This window comes from Diaphorina citri, unplaced genomic scaffold (genome assembly GCF_000475195.1).
Source record: "Diaphorina citri unplaced genomic scaffold, Diaci psyllid genome assembly version 1.1 scaffold345, whole genome shotgun sequence".
In the NCBI taxonomy this organism is placed as follows: domain Eukaryota; kingdom Metazoa; phylum Arthropoda; class Insecta; order Hemiptera; family Psyllidae; genus Diaphorina; species Diaphorina citri.
The window spans coordinates 120463-144282 of NW_007377780.1; the positions used below are offsets into that span (position 1 = coordinate 120463).

The following is a 23820-nucleotide window of genomic DNA, read 5'->3' on the forward strand; positions in this document are numbered from 1 at the left end:
GCAGCACCACGTCCTGGTTGCCCCTGGCTGGTGGGGCCGGGGCTAACTCTATCCCCCTGGGCGGGGCCAACAACTCCGGCCCTGGTTTGAACGCCGATGAACTCCTGGCTCAGATTAACGCGCAGAGCTCGGGAGCCGCGGCCCAAACAATGGCGGCCCAGTCGTCTACGCCGCCGCTGACTATGCAACAACCGCCCGAGCCTCGCTACTCCTATACGAGCGTCAATGTGGCCAACATTGGCAACATTGCGCCCCATATTGTGATTAACTCACAGGTGAGAGAGGCATTTTATTTTATTAATTTAATTTGTATAACTCATTTCATTATTCTTCTTAAAGAGTTGAAGTTGAAGTGAACAATTTTAGTGTAAATGTGATTAAAAAAAGAACTTTTTAAAAATAATTTCCTTGTTACACCATAATTGATGGAGATACGGATAAAATTATGGGGTGCCAAGTTTTCTTAAAATCATTTTAAAGTTTAAATGGCACAAAATGCTGAGACTCAAAGGAGATTTTGGTGGTTATTTTGATATCACTTATCTGCTTTTTAAATTGTAAGTAACTTCTTGGCGTTCTATTTTCTACCCAAAAGTGGTATTTTTGGGGGATATCACTATTTTTTGTCAAAACTTTTCATGATATCTCCTCTCTCTTTCTCAGTCTGCGTCATTGTTCCTTCTAATCTTATCTAACCTTTACAAATCTTACTTTTCCTCAGCTTGCGCTCTTCCAAGCGCAACCCGTACTCAAGCCCCTGGTGCGCACCGCAGTCGAGCGCTCCATTCACGAATGGATCTCCCTTCATTTTAAAGCCTAAAATGGCACAAAATGCAGCAAACGATATTTTGGTGGTTCTTTTGATATCACTTACTTTTTAAACTGTGAGAAACTTCTTGGCGTTCTATTTTCTACCCAAAAGTGGTATTTTTGGGGGATATCACTATTTTTTGTCAAAACTTTTCAGCATACCTATCTCTTCCCTCGTTCTTACTTTGCGCCATTGTTCCTTCTAATCTAACCTGCACATATCTTATGTGTCCTCAGCTTGCGCTATTCCAAGCGCAACCGGTACTCAAGCCCCTGGTGCGCACCGCAGTAGAGCGCTCCATTCACGAATGGATCTCTCTGGTGGTAGAGCGCGCAGTCAAAATTGCGGTCAACACGGCCGAACAAATAGTGAAGAAGGACTTTGCGCTGGATCCGGATGAGGGGCGCATGCGCTCGGCTGCGCACCACATTGCGCGCAACTTGACGGCGGGCATGGCTATGATCACGTGCCGGGACCAGCTACAGCAGAGCATCAAGGCGAACCTTAAGCATTTGTTTACTACTGCTATTACGGTATGTGCCATTAGGGGAGACTGTATTTTAGAATTAAATAATTATTAATTGCCGGGATTTTTACTCATTTGTTGAAAAAAGAGTGAAAAAAACGCCTTTTTTTTCTCGTAACAATGAAACAACTGCTACAACATTAGACGCAGACGTGCCCATCCCGTAGTATGCCTCTCATCAGATGGGCGATAAGAGACACAATACGTCCCACTTAAGTGCAAGTAACACGTTGAAATATTTGCAATCAAAAAACGAGTACAAATTTTCGTCGATGGTGGGATTCGAACCGTGGACCTTCTGCATGGCAAGCAAGCGTATTACCACTGGGCTAACCGTGTTTCATTTGTTCAGCCTCCAGAAAGTATTTTAATGGTCTGATTTATTATATCACAACTTTGGTGCTCACTGCAGCATTGTAGGATTTTTCCCTGTCTACATCCCTGATAACCCCTTGATTTGGTAGACTTTCTTCGGTAGGTAGTCTCGGGTTCTCTTCATTAAGTAAGTTATTAAAATACTCTTTCCATCTGCTCTTGATATCTTCTTCGCCTTTCAGTACCACTCCTTCTTTGTTCTTAATTTGCATGATGTGTGTAAAGTCTTTGCTTGCTTTATCCCTTTCTTTGGCCAGTCTGTATAGGTTCTTTTCTCCTTCAGGTGTTTCCAATTTCTCGTAAAGCTCGGATAGATACTTAGCTTTGGCTTGTGCAACAGCTTTCTTTGCTTCCTTTTTCGCTTTTCTATATGCTTCCTTATCTTCAGGTTTGTTGGATTTGTCCCACTTTTTCTTTGTATCTTTCTTTTCCTTTATGTACTTCTTTACCTCCTCATTCCACCACCAAGTTTCTTTATCTTTGGGTCCTCCCTTCCCGGATGTTTTCCCAAGCACATTTTCACCCACTTCTAGAATCACTTCTCTGTAGTTTGCCCACAAATCCTGGTGATGATTTGATTTAACATTCTGCACGACATGCCGTTTGAATTCCATTTTTAGGAAAGGATCTTTTAATTTCCACCATTTGATTTTGGGAGGGGTGCTTTTATTTACTTTCTTTTTCGTCATCATGAAGGCAGAATCAATGACTAACAATCTGTGCTGAGTTGCGACTGACTCTCCGTTAATTCTAGCTTCTTTAGCCGGTCCCGTCTCTGAACCGGTAGCCCTTGCCCATTTGTCACAGCTGTCAGGCGAGGCATCTGCGCGTCGCAAGGCGCCGAATGGTGATAGCAGAAGAAAGGAAAGATATCTTTTTGTATCGGCCAACAGCCATACAGGTTGATGGTCTCTAGCCGTGTTTAATTGGCTCATCCTGAACCGCAGTCAACCATCTTGAGGACTTGCGCTTGTTCTTTAGAAGCAGAGAGAACCCTTTGAAAAACTGCCAGCTAGCTAGGCTTGTTAGAGTTAGCTGTTCTCCTCCATGTTTATAGTCCCACAGCTAGACACTAGTCTACTCTTTGTTCAACGTCCCCTAGTCAGACCTTTAGTCATGTCGAGGTCAACATCTGAAAAAGTTTTGCCTGAATAAATCAATACTTTCTTCCTTTTTTAAAGTGTATATTCGATTCAAATTCGTAATTTTTTGCACCCTTTTCTCCCATTTCCCACAGGATCTAGTGCCGTCCTACTATCTGAAAGATCCGGACAATCTGAAATTCTCCGAGCGTTCTTTAGAAGCAGAGAGAACCCTTTGAAAAACAGCTAGCTAGGCTTGTTAGAGTTAGCTGTTCTCCTCCATATTTATAGTCCCACAGCCAGACGCTAGTCTACTCTTTGTTGAACGTCCCCTAGCCAGACCTTCAGTCATGTCGAGGTCAACATCTGCAAAAGTTTTGCCTGAATAAATCACTTTCTTCCTTTTTTTTTCAAGTGTGTATTCGATTCAAATTCGTAATTTTTTGCACCCTTTTCTTCTATTTCTCACAGGATCTAGTGCCGTCCTACTATCTGAAAGATCCGGACAATCTGAAATTCTCCGAGCTACAGCTAGCCGTAACGCACAAGAAACCACCGCCCCAAGCGTTAACCCAGCCCGCTGTAGCTCAACACGAGGCGCAACAGGCACTGGGCGCCTCGCACAGTCAACAGTCCACGCCCATCATGCAGACCGCCACTCAGCCTCTGCATACACCTAGTGGTGAGTTAGAGTAGTTTACTAGATCTTATGGGCTTGTTTAGGTACAATAGATCAGTTGCGCTTACTTGGGTGGTGTTTCAAAGTCATAGAGCAGGAAAAATGAGGACCAACAGAATTTTTCTTTTTCTTCTTGAAATGTCTAAAGGGAATTTAGCTACAAAGATAATGACAACGGAAGAAATTAAGAGTTTCGATACAAAAAAACAGTGATATCTCCCAAAAATACCACTTCCGCGTCAAAAATTCAACACCAAGAAATTTCTCACAGTTTGAAAAACAAGTGATATCAAAATAACCACCAAAACCGCCTTTCATTCTGTGCATTTTGGGCTTTAGAAAGATTTTTAAGAAAACTTGGCAGAGCTCTCTACACGCCCTCATTGAAGCTTTGGTAGCACTAAAGGGAATTTAGCTACAAAGATAATGACATCGGAAGAAATAAAAAGTTTCGATACAAAAAAACAGTGATATCTCCCAAAAATACCACTTCCGCGTCAAAAATTCAACACCAAGAAATTCCTCACAGTTTGAAAAACAAGTGATATCAAAATAACCTCCAAAACCGCCTTTCATTCTGTGCATTTTGGGCTTTAGAAAGATTTTAAGAAAACTTGGCATCCCATATTTAAATGAAGGGGTAATCTTACTGTTTTTTAAGTACCTCCGCTCTGCCCCCTTATTTTCTGGGAATTTCATGGAATTTTTCTGGAAAAGTCATGGAATTTCATCCTCCTAGTATCCAGACCCAGTCCAACCTAGTATCCAATAATAATAAAAACGGTAAGAATAATGGAATTTCATTCCGGGAAAAGCGTTTAAATCCTGAACAACCAGTAACTTCTGGAAACGGGTTACTATGTCAAGTAACATGATAAAGAATGATATTTGTCAAGTGAAAACATAGTACATACCTATCATTCTTTAACCAGTAACTTGTTTCTCTCTCCCTCGCAGGTAATTGAAAACCTCCTGGACGGCCACACGCACATCCCCAACGACCCCGAACTGACCCTCCGCTACAAGGATCTCCATTTGAGAATAGTGAAGGCGCTACAAGACCTGAGAGCGTTCGGTGTACAATGGACAAACAAGCAGATCACACGATGCTTGATCGAATGTCGGGAAGAGTACAGGTACAACTTGGAAGCTGTGGACACTCTGATCAGGTAAGTAGATTGTGAATGGTCATTGGCTCCGTAGGAGCAAAGGTAAAAAAAAACCACACTACTATCACGTCACGTGGCGTGACGTGACGTGATAGTAATGTGTAAAATTCGAGATAGCTATTGGCGGAAAAAATTGACAAAATATAGATAGCCAGCCTAGTTAGCTTAGTTGGTAGTGCGTCTGCCTTGTAAGCGCTAGGCCGTGGGTTCGATTCCTGCACGGGGCGGATTTTATCCTGATGGGATAATGTTCGTTCTCGGAACGGCTGGCAGTCATTGGCTCCGTGGGAGCAAAGGTAAAAAAAAACACTACTATCACGTCACGTCACGTGGCGTGACGTGATAGTAATGTGTAAAATTCGAGATAGTTATTGGCGGGAAAAAATTGAAAAAATATAGATACAGTTTGTGCACAAGTTTTTTTTTTTTCTTTTTTTCGTGAATAATGGAAACACCAAGGTGATCCTTGTCGATGGTGGGATTCGAACCCTGGACCTTCTGCATGGCAAGCAAGCGTATTACCACCGGGCTAACCGTGTTTCATTTGTTCAGCCTCCAGAAAGTATTTTAGCTCTCTCTCTCTCTCTTTCTCTCTCTCAAACTTCACCTCAAACATCTTTAGTGGCAACCTCTTTGGTGGCTATTACCATTAATATCTTTTTTATATTTATATTTTTCTCCATCCTTTTCATTGTTAAACCTATATGTATGTACTTATGTTTGATGTAAATAAATGAGGCCTGTTTAAACTGTTGGCATAATGGGACTTTTTAGTCTTAGCGACAGTATAAATATAAGGTATATTAAATTAAATTTACCTGCCTCGGTGGTGTAGTGGTCAAGGCGCTCGCCTGGTAAACAGGAGGGCGTGGGTTCAATCCCAGCCGAGGCGGAAGAAATAAAAAGTTTCGATACAAAAAACAGTGATATCTCCCAAAAATATCACTTCCGCGTCAAAAATTCAACACCAAGAAATTTCTCACAGTTTGAAAAACAAGTGATATCACAATAACCACCAAAACCGCCTTCATTCTCTGCATTTTGGGCTTTAGAAAGATTTTAAGAAAACTTGGCATCCCATATTTAAATGAAGGGGTAATCTTACTGTTTTTTAATTACCTCCGCTCCGACCCCTAATTTTCGGGAAATTTCATGGAATTTTTCGGGAAATTTCATGGAATTTTTCGGGAAATTTCATGGAATTTTTCTGGAAAAGTCCTGGAATTTCATTCCGGGAAAAGCGTTTAAACCCTGAACAACCAGTAACTTGTTTCTCTCTCCCTCGCAGGTAATTGAAAACCTCCTGGACGGCCACACGCACATCCCCAATGATCCCGAACTGACCCTCCGCTACAAGGATCTCCATTTGAGAATAGTGAAGGCGCTACAAGACCTGAGAGCGTTCGGTGTACAATGGACAAACAAGCAGATCACACGATGCTTGATCGAATGTCGGGAAGAGTACAGGTACAACTTGGAAGCTGTGGACACTTACACGATGCTTGATCGACTGTCGGGAAGAGTACAGGTACAACTTGGAAGCTGTGGACACTCTGATCAGGTAAGTAGATTGTGAATGGTCATTGGCTCCGTAAGGTGATTTGTGCTTCAAATAGAGGTCCCACTTGTGATAAAATTGGTTCAAAATAGAAAGGTTTGGTTTTTTAAATACAATATTACCTGTTCATTCTCCTTTAGGGCACAACTCATTCATCTACCCCAGTATGATCTAGCACTAGCGCACTCTATGGAGAATGGACTGAACTACGTGGCTGTAGCGTTCTGTATGCAGCTACTGCAGCATTATCTGGTAGAGGAAAGAGGAACTGCTGGAGTGACGGAATCCGACATGTTAAACACTCTGGAGGTGCTTATTCGAATTGCATCCCATCATAGACAGCCACCTGAGGGGTGAGTAACATGTTATGGGTTACCCTGTACGCTAGGCCGCGAGTTCGATTGCCGCCCGGGGCGGATTTTATCTTGAACAGATAATGTTCGTTCTCGGAACGGCTGGCTTACTCCTATCCTGTCTTCCTTCTCTCTCCGATTTCGGGACGATAAGGCCCTAGCAGTTACAGTTCCCTCTATCAAACCTTTTGGGGAAAAAAGCCCCCTCAAAAGCCTAATCAAGCTTAGATTCAAGCTTATATTTTTTCTTCGGACTTGAAATTGGACAACCATTTAAAAGTTATGGTGAAACAAAACTTTTAGATAAACTGAAAAAAAAGTCAAGGTATCGTTGTTAGCGACTGTCAGGAATCGACTATTAGGTTATTTTTCAAAATGTTGAAATTTTCAACATTTATCATTATCAACTTAAAACTTGGACTTCACTTCATTTGTTCTATAACCCCCCCCCCTCTCTCTCCCTCAGTTTGACCGCCCTGATTGACATGCTGCGCGCCAACCATCACGACCAGCCCATATGTTAAACACTCTGGAGGTGCTTATTCGAATTGCATCCCATCATAGACAGCCACCTGAGGGGTGAGTAACATGTTACGGGTTACCCTGTAGTGGTTTAGTAATCTGCAGAACCAAGGCCTTGGCCGGCCTAGTTAGCTTTGTTGGTAGTGCGTCTGCCTTGTAAGCGCTAGGCCGCGGGTTTGATTCCCGCCCGGGGCGGATTTTATCCTGAACAGATAATGTTCGTTCTCGGAATGGCTGGCTTTCTCCTATCCTGCCATAGGAATTACAGTGTCCTCTATCAAACTTCATCAAAAAAGAAGAAGAAGAAAGAACTTGGACCTCTCTTCATTTGTTCTATAATCCCCCCCCTCTCTCTCCCTCAGTTTGACCGCCCTGATTGACATGCTGCGCGCCAACCATCACGACCAGCCCATGCTAGTAGAGCGCGCACCCGGGGCTCAAACCCTGAACTCTGGACTACCGAACTTCTCTCTGAATGCCGCCACTGGTCCTGCTGTACATATACACTCGGGTATTCTACAAGTGAGAGGCGTAAGTATACTGTTTGTTTGTTTTGTTTTTGTTTGTTTGTTTGTTTTGTTTGTTTTGTTTTTTTTTTTTTTGTTTTTTCAACTTTTCATCGGTAAATGGTTTCTTTACTGATGAAAATAAAGATAAAGAAAAGTCAAGACAGAACAGTTTGGCAAGGCAAAAAGTTTTCTAGGCTTCAAATGGCCCTGGCCCCCTGGCAGTATGTAAGTAATTGGTTTCTATAAATTAAATTAATCTCAAGGCAAGGTAATCTTTTACCCTTGACAAATGGAGTGTGAATAAAGACGTGTGATGTTTTCCAAATTTCCAATCCATTTACCCCTATTTACTTTCCTTTTTCCTACATTCTATGGGATCCATTCGATGTGGATGGACATAAACATAATGAAGCTACTTTAACACATAATATCCATGATTTGACTTTCTTCCAACAGATTCGTGATTTGGATGATCCTCCTGGCCTGTTTGAGAAGACTGAATACTTGCTCAGAGAATGGGTCACCATATATCACTCCCCGGCCGGCGTCAAAGATCCCAACAAGGCGTTCACCCTGTTTGTACATCAGGTATGAAATAATAGTCCTTACTTCGAGCCAGTCTGGTTAGCTTGGAGGGTAGTACAAACGTCTGAATTGTAAGCGCTAGGTCGCGGGTTCGGGGCAGATTTTATCCTAAACACATAAGGTTCGTTCTCGGAACGGCTGATTTTCTCCTATCCTGTCCTTCTTCTCTCTTCGATTTCGGGACGTTCCATCCATTAAAATAAAAAGAAAACAAAATTGATCAACTTCAACTTTCTAGAATTTTTTCCTTTGAACATTGTTCAAGTAATTCGATTTTGACGATTTTTTTCCGTCAGAATCAGTTGTTAATTCCATGCCGAATTGTCTATTCTATTCTGTACTGAATTCTATTCTATTTTGCATTGAATTCTATTCTCCAGATGAACTGCCACGGTATTCTCAAGTCAGACGAGCTGATTACTCGCTTCTTCCGGTTCGAACATTGTTCAAGTAATTCGATTTTGACGATTTTTTTCCGTCAGAATCAGTTGTTAATTTCATGCCGAATTGTCTATTCTATTCTGTACTGAATTCTATTCTATTTTGCATTGAATTCTATTCTATTTTGCATTGAATTCTATTCTATTTTGCATTGAATTCTATTCTATTCTCCAGATGAACTGCCACGGTATTCTCAAGTCAGACGAGCTGATTACTCGCTTCTTCCGGTTCGCTACCTCGCTGGTCGTAGGCGTCTCACCTACACCGACCCGGTCCAAGATGTTCCAAACATTGGACGCCTACGCTAAGCTGATAGCGCTGCTGGTCAAACACTCGGGCTCCGGGGAGCATGCCAATAGTAACACGAAGATCAATCTGCTCAATAAGGTAAGGCATCGGACGGTTTGGGCTCGTCACATCTGTTTACATGAGACATGAGGTGAATTTCGGCTCTGATAGCCTTACCTAGGTGGTAAGAATATTTCAAGGAATAGGTTGTTGTTGTAGCGGCTTTAGCTTTCGCCGAATGGCGATAGCAGAATAAAGAAAAGATGTCTTTTTGTATCTGCTATACACCGCAAGGTAATGCATCGGACGGTTTGGGCTCGTCACATCTGTTTACATGAGACATGAGGTGAATTTCGGCTCTGATAGCCTTACCTAAGTGGTAAGAATATTTCAAGGAATAGATGTCTCGGCATAAATGATACTGTCTCGAGAAAATCAGAGCCGAAATTTACCTTGTGCCGCCTTATTTCTGATGCAAATACATGAGGCCTTTTTAAACTGTTGACATAATGGGACTTTTTAGGCTTAGCCGACAAGGCCCCCTTCATGACAAAAGAAAAATGACCGAAAATTTGAAAGAATAGATGTCTTGGCATAAATGATACTGTCTCGAGAAAATCACCCCTTTGAAAGACATTTTAAACACTACAATACAGTTTGATCGAATTATTAATAATACTTTCGCAGGTCCTGGGCATTATATCCGGTGTGCTGATCACAGACCTAATGTCCCCTAGCCAGACACAAGGAATAGGTGTCTCGGCATAAATGGTACTGTCTCAAGAAAATCAGAGCCGAAATTTACCTTGTGCCGCCTTATTTCTGATGTAAATACATGAGGCCTTTTTAAACTGTTGACATAATGGGACCTTTTAGGCTTAGCCGACAATAAGGCCCCCTTCATGACAAAAGAAAAATGACCGAAAATTTGAAAGAATAGGTGTCTTGGCATAAATGATACTGTCTCGAGAAAATCACCCCTTTGAAAGACATTTTAAACATTAAAATACAGTTTGATCGAACTATTAATAATACTTTCGCAGGTCCTGGGCATTATATCCGGTGTGCTGATCACAGACCAGGAAGCTCGTCAGCATGAATTCCATCAGCTCCCCTACCACAGGATCTTCATCATGCTGTTCCTGGAACTAAACGTCCCTGATCCTGTACTCGAAGCTATCAACTTCCAGGTAAATATTTCCTGGTCAAAAAAAAAGTCAAATTAAGAATTTTGCCTCTTTTCGGCCATCCTGTGAGGGACATACTACGGGATTGGCATGTTACGACATAGACCCGTAAAGTTCAATTGAAGAAACTTGTAACCCGACAATTTTCTGAATTTAATTTGTCTGTTTCACCATAACTGTCGAACGGTTTATCCGATTTTGATGACATTTTGGCTCAAATGAAAGGAATTTTTTCATTACATTTTGGGCCCGATTGGTTCTTTAAAGGTTCCGTACTTCCGTAAGGACTTTGTTTTCACCATTCGACCTTATTTCTTTGAAAAAAATACCAATTTCTATTTCTACTTAATTTTTACATAACTCTCTTGTTTTTCTCAGGTATTGTCAGCGTATTGCAGTGTACTACATATCTTGAGACCATCCAAGCAGCCTGGTTTCGCCTACGCCTGGCTGGAGATTGTCGCACATCGTACGTTCATTGGACGAATGTTGGTCATCACCCCACACCAGAAGGTAAGTCCTGTCCTAACTTAACCTCATCATAACTGTCGAACGGTTTATCCGATTTTGATGACATTTTGGCTCAAATGAAAGGAATTTTTTCATTAGATTTTGGGACCGATTGGTTCTTTAAAGGTTCCGTACTTCCGTAAGGAATTTGTTTTCACCATTCGACCTTATTTCTTGAAAAAAAATCCCAATTTCTATTTCTACTTAATTTTTACATTACTCTCTTGTTTTCCTCAGGTATTGTCAGCGTACTGCAGTGTACTACATATCTTGAGACCATCCAAGCAGCCTGGTTTCGCCTACGCCTGGCTGGAGATTGTCGCACATCGTACGTTCATTGGACGAATGTTGGTCATCACCCCACACCAGAAGGTAAGTCCTGTCCTAATTTAACCTCAATAACCAGTTGCGCTTACATAGGTGAGGTTTCAAAATCAAAGAGAAGAAAAAATGAGGAACTAGGGATTTTTTCTTTTTCTTCTACGACCTCTAGACCCGGAGATAAATCGTTTTAAAAAAATACCGGTAAACCTTACTTACTGACGTCACGACATACGCTCCCGTTCGCGATGACGTCACATTAAGTGTGTCAAGGAAAGCTCCCTTACAAGCAACACTAGTGTAATGTGTTTGTGCACATTTCTTATTTACTGACGTCACAACTCCGAACTTTTTCATTACGACGACAGATAAAAATTGAATTTTTGACCTTTTAAAGATACTTTTTCGGAGTTTTGACCTCAGATTTGGATATCCAAAGAGAAGAAAAAATGAGGAACTAGGGATTTTTTCTCTTTCTTCTACGACTTCTAGATCCGGAGATAAATCGATTTAAAAAATACCGGTAAACCTTACTTACTGACGTCACGGCATACGCTCCCGTACGCGATGACGTCACATTAACTGTCCCAAGGAAAGCTACCTTACAAGCAACACTAGTGTAATGTGTTTGTGCACATTTTTTTACTGACGTCACAACTCTGAACTTTTTCATTACGACGACAGATAAAAATTGAATTTTTGACCTTTTAAAGATACTTTTTCGGAGTTTTGACCTCAGATTTGGATTTGGAGTCTGAAAAATGAAGAGATATCCAAAAAGAACTCATTGACAGATATGTTAAATTGTGTTTATATCACTTTCCAGGGCTGGCCTCTGTACGCACAACTCCTGATTGACATCTTCAAATTCCTGGCTCCGTTCCTACGTAAGAAGAGAAGAAAAAATGAGGAACTAGGGATTTTTTCTCTTTCTTCTACGACTTCTAGATCCGGAGATAATCGATTTAAAAAATACCGGTAAACCTTACTTACTGACGTCACGGCATACGCTCCCGTACGCGATGACGTCACATTAGGTGTCCCAAGGAAAGCTCCCTTACAAGCAACACTAGTGTAATGTGTTTGTGCACATTTCTTTACTGACGTCACAACTCTGAACTTTTTCATTACGACGACAGATAAAAATTGAATTTTTGACCTTTTAAAGATACTTTTTCGGGGTTTTGACCTCCGATTTGGATATGGGGTCTGAAAAATGAAGAGATATCCAAAAATAACTCATTGACAGGTATGTTAAATTGTGTTTATATCACTTTCCAGGGCTGGCCTTTGTACGCACAACTCCTGATTGACATCTTCAAATTCCTGGCTCCGTTCCTGCGTAATGTGGAGCTATCCAAACCTAATTTGACCTTCTACAAGGGTGTCCTTCGAGTACTTCTGGTACTGCTGCATGACTTCCCTGAGTTCCTCTGTGATTATCATTACCAGTTCTGTGACGTCATACCTGCCAATTGTATTCAGGTGAGTTGAGCCGTTCCTACGTAACGTAGAGCTGTCCAAACCTAATTTGACCTTCTACAAGGGTGTTCTTCGAGTACTTCTGGTACTGCTGCATGACTTCCCTGAGTTCCTCTGTGATTATCATTACCAGTTCTGTGACGTCATACCTGCCAATTGCATTCAGGTGAGTTGATATACCTGAAACTATATGTTGCCTTATTTAGACTGTCAGCTTAGAACTCGTTCCCACTTGCCATGAGTTTCATACGATTTTTTCAGAATGTCCTGTAGGTAATGTATTTTAAATGAGAGTGGTCCCACTACACACGACACGATTTTTTTCCGAACGACAAGTGGAAACGGACTCATACCTGAATCTATGTATAAGTGTTGCCTTATTTAGACTGTCAGCTTAGAGCTCGTTCCCACTTGCCGTGAGTTTCATACGATTTTTTTCCGAATGTCCTGTAGGTAATGTATTTTAAATGAGAGTGGTCCCACTACACACGACACGATTTTTTTCCGAACGACAAGTGGAAACGGACTCTTAGAACAAGATGTCCAAGTTTTGCTAACAGTGTATATGTACGTTAATGTACAAGTGTACTTTAGCCTACTTGTATATTTTTAAAATTAATCATACAAGATTTAACCTTCACAATATTATACGATTTATACGTAACATTTCAAGCCAGTGTATATGTACGTTAATGTACAAGTACTTTAGCCTACTTGTATATTTTTAAAATTAATCATACAAGATTTAACCTTCACAATATTATACGATTTATACGTAACATTTCAAGAAATAGTGATATCTCCCTATAAAACCTTTTATGTTGAAAATTACACGCCAAGAATCGGGAAACTAACTCATAATTTTCTTTCTTTCCTTTTTATTACTTTCCTTCCTGCCTGGAAGGGACCGACAAGAAACGCCGACCCTATTTAAATAGGAAAAGTAAAGGCTAGGAGAAAGAAGAAGAAGAAGAAGAAGAAGAAGATTACTTTCCTTATCCTATAATAAGGAGTAATGTCTTTTAATTGGCAGGATTCTCCTGAAGGAGCTCTTCCATCCAACCTCTGATTTTTTTTATTTATTTATCTTTTTTTTTTTTCTCCTTTTCAGATGCGCAACCTGATCCTGTCGGCATTCCCGGGTAACATGCGTCTACCTGACCCTTTCACTCCGAACCTGATTTTTTTATTTATTTATCCTTTTTTTCTCCTTTTCAGATGCGCAACCTGATCCTGTCGGCATTCCCGGGTAACATGCGTCTACCTGACCCTTTCACTCCGAACCTGAAGGTGGACACTCTGGCCGATATCAATCAGGCACCTCGCATGCATGCTGACTTTGCTTCGCTTATTCAGCCCGCCACCTTCAAGAAGGTAAAGGGCTTTTTTTCGAGGTTTAAAAGAGGGAACTGTAACTGCTAAGGTCTTGCCGTGCCGAAATCGAAGAGAGAATGAGGACAGGATAGGGGAAAAGCAACCGTTCCGAGAACGAACCTTATCTGTTGAGGATAAACGTACAAGCTTAACCCGATCTTTAGAACTGTTTGCCTAAGCCTCGGTGTCGGCTTTTTGTGTACTATAAAATCCACCCCGGGTGTAGATAAAGGGACTACATGTCTTGATTGAAAAGTCTAAAATTCTAAATAAAGCACTAATATCTAATCGAACCCGCGACCTAGCGCTTACAAGGCAGACGCACTACCCTCCTAACTAACTGGGCTGGCTTTCATAATCAGATCAGTCTGTCAAATTTCCCAAGGAAGTTTTTATGGGTGGCCCATGTTTAATCTGTGTTTTTTTTCCTATTGGTGGCTTAAGTTTTATGTATTTGCTCTATCCCACAGGACCTGGACGCCTATCTGAAGACGCGGTCACCCGTCACATTCCTGGCCGAGGTCAGAGCAGCTGTACAAGTGTCCCACGAGCCCGGCTCTCGCTACAATACGGAACTCATGAACGCCATAGTTCTCTATGTGGGAACGCAGGCTATACTGAGCATCCGGGCCAAGTCCCTGTCCCCCAATAACAAGACAATAGCACACTCCGCTCATATGGACATCTTCCTGAACTTTGCCGTGGATCTGGATACCGGCGCTACAATACGGAACTCATGAACGCCATAGTTCTCTATGTGGGAACCCAGGCTATACTGAGCATCCGAGCCAAGTCCCTGTCCCCCAATAACAAGACAATAGCACACTCCGCTCATATGGACATCTTCCTGAACTTTGCCGTGGATCTGGATACCGAAGGTAAGTTTGTCCGGGGTTGGGTGGCAGAGAATGCCTCAGGCATTAGGTGGCAGAGAATCCCTGGTTTCAACTTTACGTTTCCTTTTTACTAGGAAAAAACGTTGAAAGTACGCCCACAGAGTGAGGCTAGAAAACGTTGAAATCGAGTGGATTGGAACACATTACATACCTTCAGGCACACTCCATTTGTCATTTACATTGCCCTTGGGATCATTTTAATTTGAAGATAATTTCTAATGAAACAAATTCGATTTCCCTCTCAGGTCGCTATCTATTCCTGAGTTGGGTGGCAGAGAATGCCTCAGGCATTAGGTGGCAGAGAAGCCCTGGTTTCAACTTTACGTTTCCTTTTTACTAGGAAAAAACGTTGAAAATACGCCCACAGAGTGAGGCTAGAAAACGTACAAATCGAGTGGATTGGAACACATCACATACCTTCAGGCACACTCCATTTGTCAAGGGTCTAGGTTTACATTGCCCTTGGGATCATTTTAATTTGAAGATAATTTCTAATGAAACAAATTCGATTTCCCTCTCAGGTCGCTATCTATTCCTGAACGCTATCGCCAATCAGCTTCGTTATCCCAACTCTCACACTCACTACTTCAGCTGTCTGCTACTGTACTTGTTTGCCGAGGCTAATACAGAGGCTATCCAGGAACAAATCACTAGGTAAGAAATACTGTAGAACATAATATTTACTGTAGAGTTTAGAACAGAATAGAATATACATCATTAATACTGCCGGTATGAGACTGAGAAGTCCCTTAACCCGCCAGTCTAAATACAGTCTATTATGATTTTTGCTGCGATTTAGACAAGCTACCAAGTGCTTTACTTGGTAGCTCGTCTGTGCTTTATGGATATTATAATATTTACTGTAGAGTTTAGAACAGAATGAATATACCTCATTAATACTGCCAGTATGAGACTGAAAAGTCCCTTAAGCCCCCATTCTAAATACAGTCTATTATGATTTTTGCTGCGATTTAGACAAGCTACCAAGTGCTTTACTTGGTAGCTCGTCTGTGCTTTATGGATATCACTTGCTAGCTCTATTGTGAACTGGTTTTGTATTCAACGTGCTGTCTTTGCTAGCTATTATAACCTTATATGTAGTTTTTTTAAAAAAAAACTTGGCGTGTCATTTTCAACACTATGGGTTTTTTAGGGGGATATCATTATTTTTTGGCATTTAGTCATTAATATGTTGTTGTTGTTTTCAAATGCTCGGAGTTGACGATTAGGTCATTTTCCCTCGTGCATCCCAATACTTTGCTACCAAGTTGTCGTTGTTTGAAAGGCCAGGACATATTAATAAATGTTCTGCGTTCATAATTGCTTGCAGATTACATAGTGGGCAGATGGGGGTGTCTTTACAACCTATCCGGTGTAAATGTTGCGCAAGACAGTCATGTCCTGTCATAAGTCTAAAGTTGGCAACTTTAGACTTATGACAGGAGAATTAATGACTAAATTCTTAGTCATTAATATTACTTATATGGTTTTTTATGACACATGACTGATTTTAAATATTCAAAAACCACCCTAAAGAGACAGCTTTTTTCTCAGTTTTTGAAAATCTGAAATATTCTTCAGGGAAATCGTAAGAAAACTGGTAAAAAATTAACTAATGGAAATCAATGTGCTCTTATTTTCATACAGGGTCCTTCTGGAGCGACTCATCGTGAACCGACCTCACCCATGGGGCCTCCTGATCACCTTCATCGAGCTTATCAAGAACCCTGTATACAAGTTCTGGGATCACGAGTTTGTGCACTGCGCCCCCGAAATCGAAAAGTAAGTATTTTTCATTCCTGTTACTCACCATACTCAAGAGAGCTTAACTCGGGCGATTTTTGAGGAATTTCGGTTTTTATCTTGGTAGTCCATACGAGAAGAACTCGGGCGATTTCTGAGGAATTTCGGTTTTTATCTTGGTAGTCCACATGAGAAGCTTGATCTTGGAAAAAAAGAGTTGACAGCGGGAACTGTAATAAACGGAGGTCCTACCGTCCCGAAATCGAAAAAAGAACTGTAAAAAATTCTTCTCCCTTGATATTTTGTATGACAGTTTTCTAATACATATTGTGTTTTTTTCCTTGCAGATTATTCGAGTCGGTAGCCAGATCTTGCATGGTACAGAAGCACACCTCACATACCCCCACCGAACATGACCTTAACTCTGACATGTAAGTAATACTCTGAATATAATCTGAATCAAAACCCATAACTTGTTCGATAAGTGTTTTACCACCAGTTTATTTTGTAGCAATGGAACAACTTGGACGCGTGTGGTCTGTGTCGTAGCATGCCCATCCCGTAGTATGCCTCTCTTCAGATGGGCGAGAAGCGAGAAGAGACACAATACTTCCCATTTATGTTCTGGGTTAACACGAGATTGGATGACGAGAGGAATTTTCTGAAGAAATTTATTTTCCTGTTTTTGGAATTTTATGTAGTTTAATTTGAGAGTACGGTTAGTCCAGTGGTTATGCCCTTGTTTGGTATACAGAAAGTCTGTTGTTCTTTTCAAATGTCGGAAACTTGGCCATTAGGTCATTCTCTCGCGTGAATCCCAATACTTACAGAAGGTCTAGAGTTCGATAAGAACATTGGTGAAATACTCGGATTTTTTAAATAAATCAATGTGTGAGTGATACACACATGCCTGGAAGAGACTGACAAGAAACGCCGACCCTGTTTCAATAGGCAAAAGGCTAGGAAGAAGATGTTGTTGTTGTTGTTGTAGTAGCGGCTTTAGCTTTCGCCAAATGGCGATAGCAGAATAAAAGATGTCTTTTTTTAAATTGGCTGGCTCGTCCTGAACCGCAGTCAACCATCGTGAGGACTTGTGCTTGGTCTTTAAAAGCAGAGAGAACCCTTTGAGGGGAATTTTATGTAGTTTAATTTGAGAGTACGGTTAGTCCAGTGGTAATGCCCTTGTTTGGTATACAGAAAGTCTGTTGTTCTTTTCAAATGTAGGGAACTTGGCCATTAGGTCATTCTCCCACGTGAATCCCAATACTTACAGAAGGTCTAGAGTTCGATAAGAACATTGGTGAAATACTCGGATTTTTTAAATAAATCAATGAGTGAGTCGGGGACTTGGCCATTAGGTCATTCTCCCGCGTGAATCCCAATACTTACAGAAGGTCTAGAGTTCGATAAGAACATTGGTGAAATACTCGGATTTTTTAAATAAATCAATGAGTGAGTGATACACACATGCCTGGTAGAGACTGACAAGAAACGCCGACCCTGTTTCAATAGGAAAAAGGCTAGGAAGAAGAAGAATGATTAAGTAATGAATGAACCCAATATTTCTGTTCCCAGGAAGATGATGTCGCAGCCCCAACCCCAGCAATCCGTAATGAATCCCCAGCAGCCAAAGAGAAGAAAAAAAAATGAGGAACTAGGGATTTTTTCTCTTTCTTCTACGACTTCTAGATCCGGAGATAATCGATTTAAAAAATACCGGTAAACCTTACTGACGTCACGGCATACGCTCCCGTACGCGATGACGTCACATTAACTGTCTCAAGGAACGCTCCCTTACAAGCAACACTAGTGTAATGTGTTTGTGCACATTTCTTATTTACTGACGTCACCACTCTGAACTTTTTCATTACGACGACAGATAAAAATTGAATTTTTGACCTTTTAAAGAACTTTTTCGGAGTTTTGACCTCCGATTTGGATATGGGGTCTGAAAAATGAAGAGATATCCAAAAAAGAACTCATTGACAGATATGTTCAATTGTGTTTATATCACTTTCCAATGGGGTCTGAAAAATGAAGAGATATCCAAAAAAGAACTCATTGACAGATATGTTCAATTGTGTTTATATCACTTTCCAGGGCTGGCCTCTGTACGCACAACTCCTGATTGACATCTTCAAATTCCTGGCTCCGTTCCTGCCCCAGCAGCAACAACAACAGCAACAGAGTGCCTCATTCCCACTCGCCTAGCCCCGCTGGCCACCCGCACAACGTCAGGAATTTCACCTGTTCCTCTAACCTAACACCACCCTGTATACCAGCCAAATTTGTCTCGGGGTGATTCAGAAATTCGTACGCTCAAACCGATTCACAATACGACCACCACTGTCTGAGATTGATTTAGAAATCTTGTAAACCGAAAGGTGGTATGTTTTTGGTAAGTAATGAATGAACCCAATATTTCTGTTCCCAGGAAGATGATGTCGCAGCCCCAACCCCAGCAATCCGTAATGAATCCCCAGCAGCAACAACAACAGCAACAGAGTGCCTCATTCCCACTCGCCTAGCCCCGCTGGCCCCCCGCACAGCGTCAGGAATTTCACCTGTTCCTCTAACCTAACACCACCCTGTATACCAGCCAACTTTGTCTCAGGGTGATTCAGAAATTCGTACGCTCAAACCGATTCACAATACGACCACCACTGTCTGAGATTGATTTAGAAATCTTGTAAACCGAAAGAAATCAAGAAGTTATTGGTGACAGAAATTGTGCTAAGCAGTTCCAAATCATGGGTAATTCAGAAATCAGAACTGACCCTCAAGTGTCCACTGGCAAGAGACTTTGTGTAAACAGCAGGTTTCCTGTGCTAGTGGACAATTGGATTAAGAAATAAGCTAAGAGGCCGCGGTACCACTAGTCGTTCGGAAAAAAAATCGTGTCGTGTCTAGTGGGAACATTCATTTAATTTAAATTACCTACAGGACATTTTGTGTAGTTCGGAAAGCACGATTTTTTTCCCGACCGACACAAAATGTCCTTGTAGGCAATGTTGTTGTTGTTGTTTGCAAATGTCGGGTTATTTGACTACTAGGTCATTTTACCTCTGGCTTCCCAATATTTACCCTAACCTAACACCACCCTGTATACCAGCCAACTTTGTCTCAGGGTGATTCAGAAATTCGTACCCTCAAACCGATTCAAAATACGACCACCACTGTCTGAGATTGATTCAGAAATCTTGTAAACCGAAAGAAATCAAGAAGTTATTGGTGACAGAAATTGTGCTAAGCAGTTCTAAATCATGGGTAATTCAGAAATCAGAACTGACCCTCAAGTGTCCACTGGCAAGAGACTTTGTGTAAATAGCAGGTTTCCTGTGCTAGTGGACAATTGGATTAAGAAATAAGCTAAGAGCCCGCGGTACCACTAGTCGTTCGGAAAAAAATCGTGTCGTGTTTAGTGCGAACACTCATTTAATTTAAATTACCTACAGGACATTTTGTGTCGTTCGGAAAACACGATTTTTTTTTCCGACCGACACAAAATGTCCTTGTAGGTAATGTAATTTATATGAGACTGTTCCCACTACACATGACACGATTTTTTTCCGAACGACACAAAATGTCCTTGTGGGTAATGTATTTTATATGAGAGCGTTCCCACTACACGCGACACGATTTTTTCCGACCGACACAAAATGTCCTTGTAGGTAATGTAATTTATATGAGAGTGTTCCCACTACACGCGACACGATTTTTTCCGAAGTGGGAACGGGCGCTAAGGAGATCCGATCCAATAATGTTACATCTTGTGAAATTTCATTGATAAAAAGTTTAAAGCACTAATTTAAAAAATAAAATAAATAGATATTTACTAAAGACCTTGGAATCCAGTGAGTTAATTGAAACTCATGGTTTGGAAAGCAAAAAGAAAATGACTGTAATGCAATTTTAATAGATTATTCTCAAGTACCCGGTACCACTAGTCGTTCGGAAAAAAATCGTGTCGTGTTTAGTGCGAACACTCATTTAATTTAAATTACCTACAGGACATTTTGTGTAGTTCGGAAAACACGATTTTTTTTTCCCCCGACCGACACAAAATGTCCTTGTAGGTAATGTAATTTATATGAGAGCGTTCCCACTACACGCGACACGATTTTTTCCGAACGACACAAAATGTCCTTGTAGGTAATGCAATTTAAATGAGAGTGTTCCCACTACACGCGACACGATTTTTTCCGAAGTGGGAACGGGCGCTAAAGAGATCCGATCCAATAATGTTACATCTTGTGAAATTTCATTGATAAAAAGTTTAAAGCACTAATTTAAAAAATAAAATAAATAGATATTCACTTAGGACAATGGAATCCAGTGAGTTTATGGTTTGGTTTGGAAAGCAAAGTTTGGAAAGCAAACCACTCATAGTTTGGAAAGCAAAAAGAAAATGACTGTAATGCAATTTTAATAGATTATTCTCAAGTATGTGCAGTTTATTTAATTATTTAACGATGTCCTCTATTTTATAATGTTCTTGATATTTTGATTAGTGATATATTTTTTACTTAGTATTAATGGAAAGGCTTGAGAGCAGTCAAATGTAGATGATTTAGGAGTACTAGAAATTATTTATTTCAGTACTGAATTGATTAAATAATATGTTGTTGTTGTTGTTGTTTGTTGTTTTCAAACGCTCGGAGTTGACTATTAGGTCATTTTCCCTAAAAACAACAATTAAATAATATAAAAGCAGATGATTTTTTTTAATTAATCAAGTAGAAATAATCTCTTATTGATGAGATTTTCCCGAGAATTATTCACTTGATTGAAGTATACAATGGAGCATTTGAGATAAGAAGTATTTTGTTTTAATTTTATAACAAATATTATATATCATTTTTTCGTTTAAGGCTGTTTAATACAACATTTTCTCGTTTATAAAGGTTTAGCAAAGAAGTGGAAGAGCAAACTGATGAAAGCATGACACATTTAAACAAGTTAAGAACAAATTCTGATTTATAGAGGTAGGTACCTAATTTTAAAGTTAAAAAACGCGTCCCGAATTTTTTCTGGGACAGAAACGGAAATTCGGGACAAAACGCCCCAAAATGAAAAACTGAACGGGACGCCGGGACACCCCCTGAAATTCGGGACTGTCCCGGCCAATTCGGGACGTTTGGCAAGCCTACATATGAGGGCAAGGTTAGCCCAGTGGTAATGCGCTTGCATGCTATGCAGAAGGTCTCGGGTTTGAATCCCACAATCGATAAAAATTTGTTCTCGTTTTTCGCCGATTGCAAATATTTCAATAGGTCTTTTTCTGGTGTTATCGTGTTGACCCAGCACCTAAAAGGGAAGTATAACATATGTATCTTCTGACCCATTTGTTGAGAGGCATACTACGGGATGGACATATAGACATGCTACGACACAGACAACACACGTTTAATGTAGCAGTTGTTTCATTGATACAATATTTTTTTACTAGTTTTTGCCCCATACTTGGGATCTAATACCAGAATTTCCCTCATACTTCGGAATCACATCAGCATTTCCCTCTTATCTGGAAAGGCAGCATCTCCTCATGGTACAATGTTGTGTGAACATTTCTGGCCGGCTGCCAAAGCTGCATGCTGTATGAGCATTATCCCCCTATTTTGTCCACTAACACTGACCTACAGGCGTTCCGGAAAAACTTGACCTTTTCCAACACACTCGATGCTTTTGTTGAGGAAAAACTTTTGGGAGTACTATGTTGGGGAGGGAGAAGAGAATCTACCTACTAAAATTAGGAAAATTTTCGTGTTGACCCGGCACCAAAATAGGAAGAACCTATGTAAGTATTCGAATAGTGTCTTCTCGCCCATCTGATAAGGGACAAGTATACAAGATGGAAATTTCAGGCTGGTCTACTCCCTGTTTAACGTCCCCCATCAGCCAGACAGCCCTTCATTTGCTAGGTATTCCTTCATCAAGGGAAATTTCAGGCTGGTATTCTTCCTGTTTAACGTCTCCTATAAAGTCCCCCAGCCAGACATATACGTTTTGAAATGAAACATCAAGCGTGCCGAGAGGCGCGCGAACGTCAAGTGTTCGAAGCGCCGCCCGGCCTATATTAACACGAAACAGAATTTCATCGTTTTTCGGCATTTTCACCTCAATTATGTTAAAACGAACGAAGCTGGAAATGACTGTCATGACTGGATCACACAAGGCCAGTAGGGAGTCCAGAAAGCCTGTAAACAGCATTGGTAGGTATTGAGTGAGATTCCATTCCAGTTAGACAAAATACAGTTCTGTACAGCTACATATAAATCCAATTGAAAGTGACCAAATAACTGGACTGGAGTGTTACTGGACACCTGTGGTGTTTACACAAGATTGGACTTCCTACTTTCTTTGTGCAATCCAGCCATTTAGTATTAGATATTAGGCCTAGAACTCACTGGTCTTATCAGTCATGGCATTTTAAAAGATCACAAGGAAGAGAAATGTTAATTTATTTAATACAAGCAATCAATACCCAATTTTCCTAAAAAGGATAACAACGAATATGAGAAATGATCCCTATTTGTGTAATAAGGTGTAATAAAGTATTAAAATGGACTTTGAGACAGTGTTATCTATCCATGCTTATTGACATTTGACTATGATGTGAAATTGTCCGTCAACAAAGTAGCTTCTGGAGTGTTACTGGACACCAGTGGTGTTTACACAAGATCGGACTGCCTACTTTCCTTGTGTAATCCAGCCATTTAGTATTAGATATTAGGCCTAGAACTCACTGGTCTTATCAGTCATGGCATTTTAAAAGATCACGAGGAAGAGAAATGTTAATTTATTTAATACAAGCAATCAATACCCAATTTTCCTGAAAAGGATAACAAGGAATATGAGAAATGATCCCTGTTTGTGTAATAAGGTGTAGTGAGGTATTAAAATGGACTTTGAGACAGTGTTATCTATCCATGCTTATTGACATTTGACTATGATGTGAAATTGTCCGTCAACAAAGTAGCTCTTCTATCTGAAAGTGAAAGAGCGTGAGCTACTCTGCCCTGCTAAAAAAGAGGGCAGTAAGTCCAAAATTTGACATTTTGAGTTATATATCTATACCCACGTATTTCAATCTTATCCATCATCTGATGAGAGACATACTACAGGATGGGCATTGGGCATGCTACGACACAGACCATGAGACTCGTGGATTGAGGCGAGTTGCGCGGAAAACAGAGTGGAGCGGAGAGCATTGAGCATTGGGTGTAGAAGCGACGAATTCAAACAGCAAAAAGCTTTTGGAGTCTTGAATCTTTTCTGTTGACTGCTGGGCAAAGGTTTCTTCTCCATTCTTCCACAGAGTTCTATCCGATGTAAATACATCATCCACTTACTATTGTCTACCAAACGTCTCAATCCCAAATTCCAGCTACAATCCTTAATCTTGGTAA

The 23820-nt window shown here is 40.7% G+C and overlaps 1 protein-coding gene across 1 annotated transcript in view; it reads left to right on the plus strand.

Annotated features, from left to right (window-relative positions):
- LOC103507842 (CCR4-NOT transcription complex subunit 1) overlaps positions 1–19297 on the plus strand; it is a 47935-nt gene extending 28638 nt beyond the window's left edge. Inside the window, 20 exon segments of the mRNA XM_026822611.1 lie at positions 4431–4642; positions 5195–5204; positions 5931–6109; positions 6171–6203; positions 6341–6553; positions 7438–7606; positions 8041–8172; positions 8785–8997; positions 9942–10088; positions 10464–10602; positions 12166–12401; positions 13617–13772; positions 14243–14363; positions 14522–14650; positions 15190–15322; positions 16316–16450; positions 16759–16842; positions 17987–18035; positions 18575–18795; positions 19113–19297. Of these exon segments, the coding sequence (XP_026678412.1) occupies positions 4431–4642; positions 5195–5204; positions 5931–6109; positions 6171–6203; positions 6341–6553; positions 7438–7606; positions 8041–8172; positions 8785–8997; positions 9942–10088; positions 10464–10602; positions 12166–12401; positions 13617–13772; positions 14243–14363; positions 14522–14650; positions 15190–15322; positions 16316–16450; positions 16759–16842; positions 17987–18035; positions 18575–18622 (2538 nt within the window). The 3' untranslated portion in view covers positions 18623–18795; positions 19113–19297.
- Positions 19298–23820: the final 4523 nt, after the last annotated feature.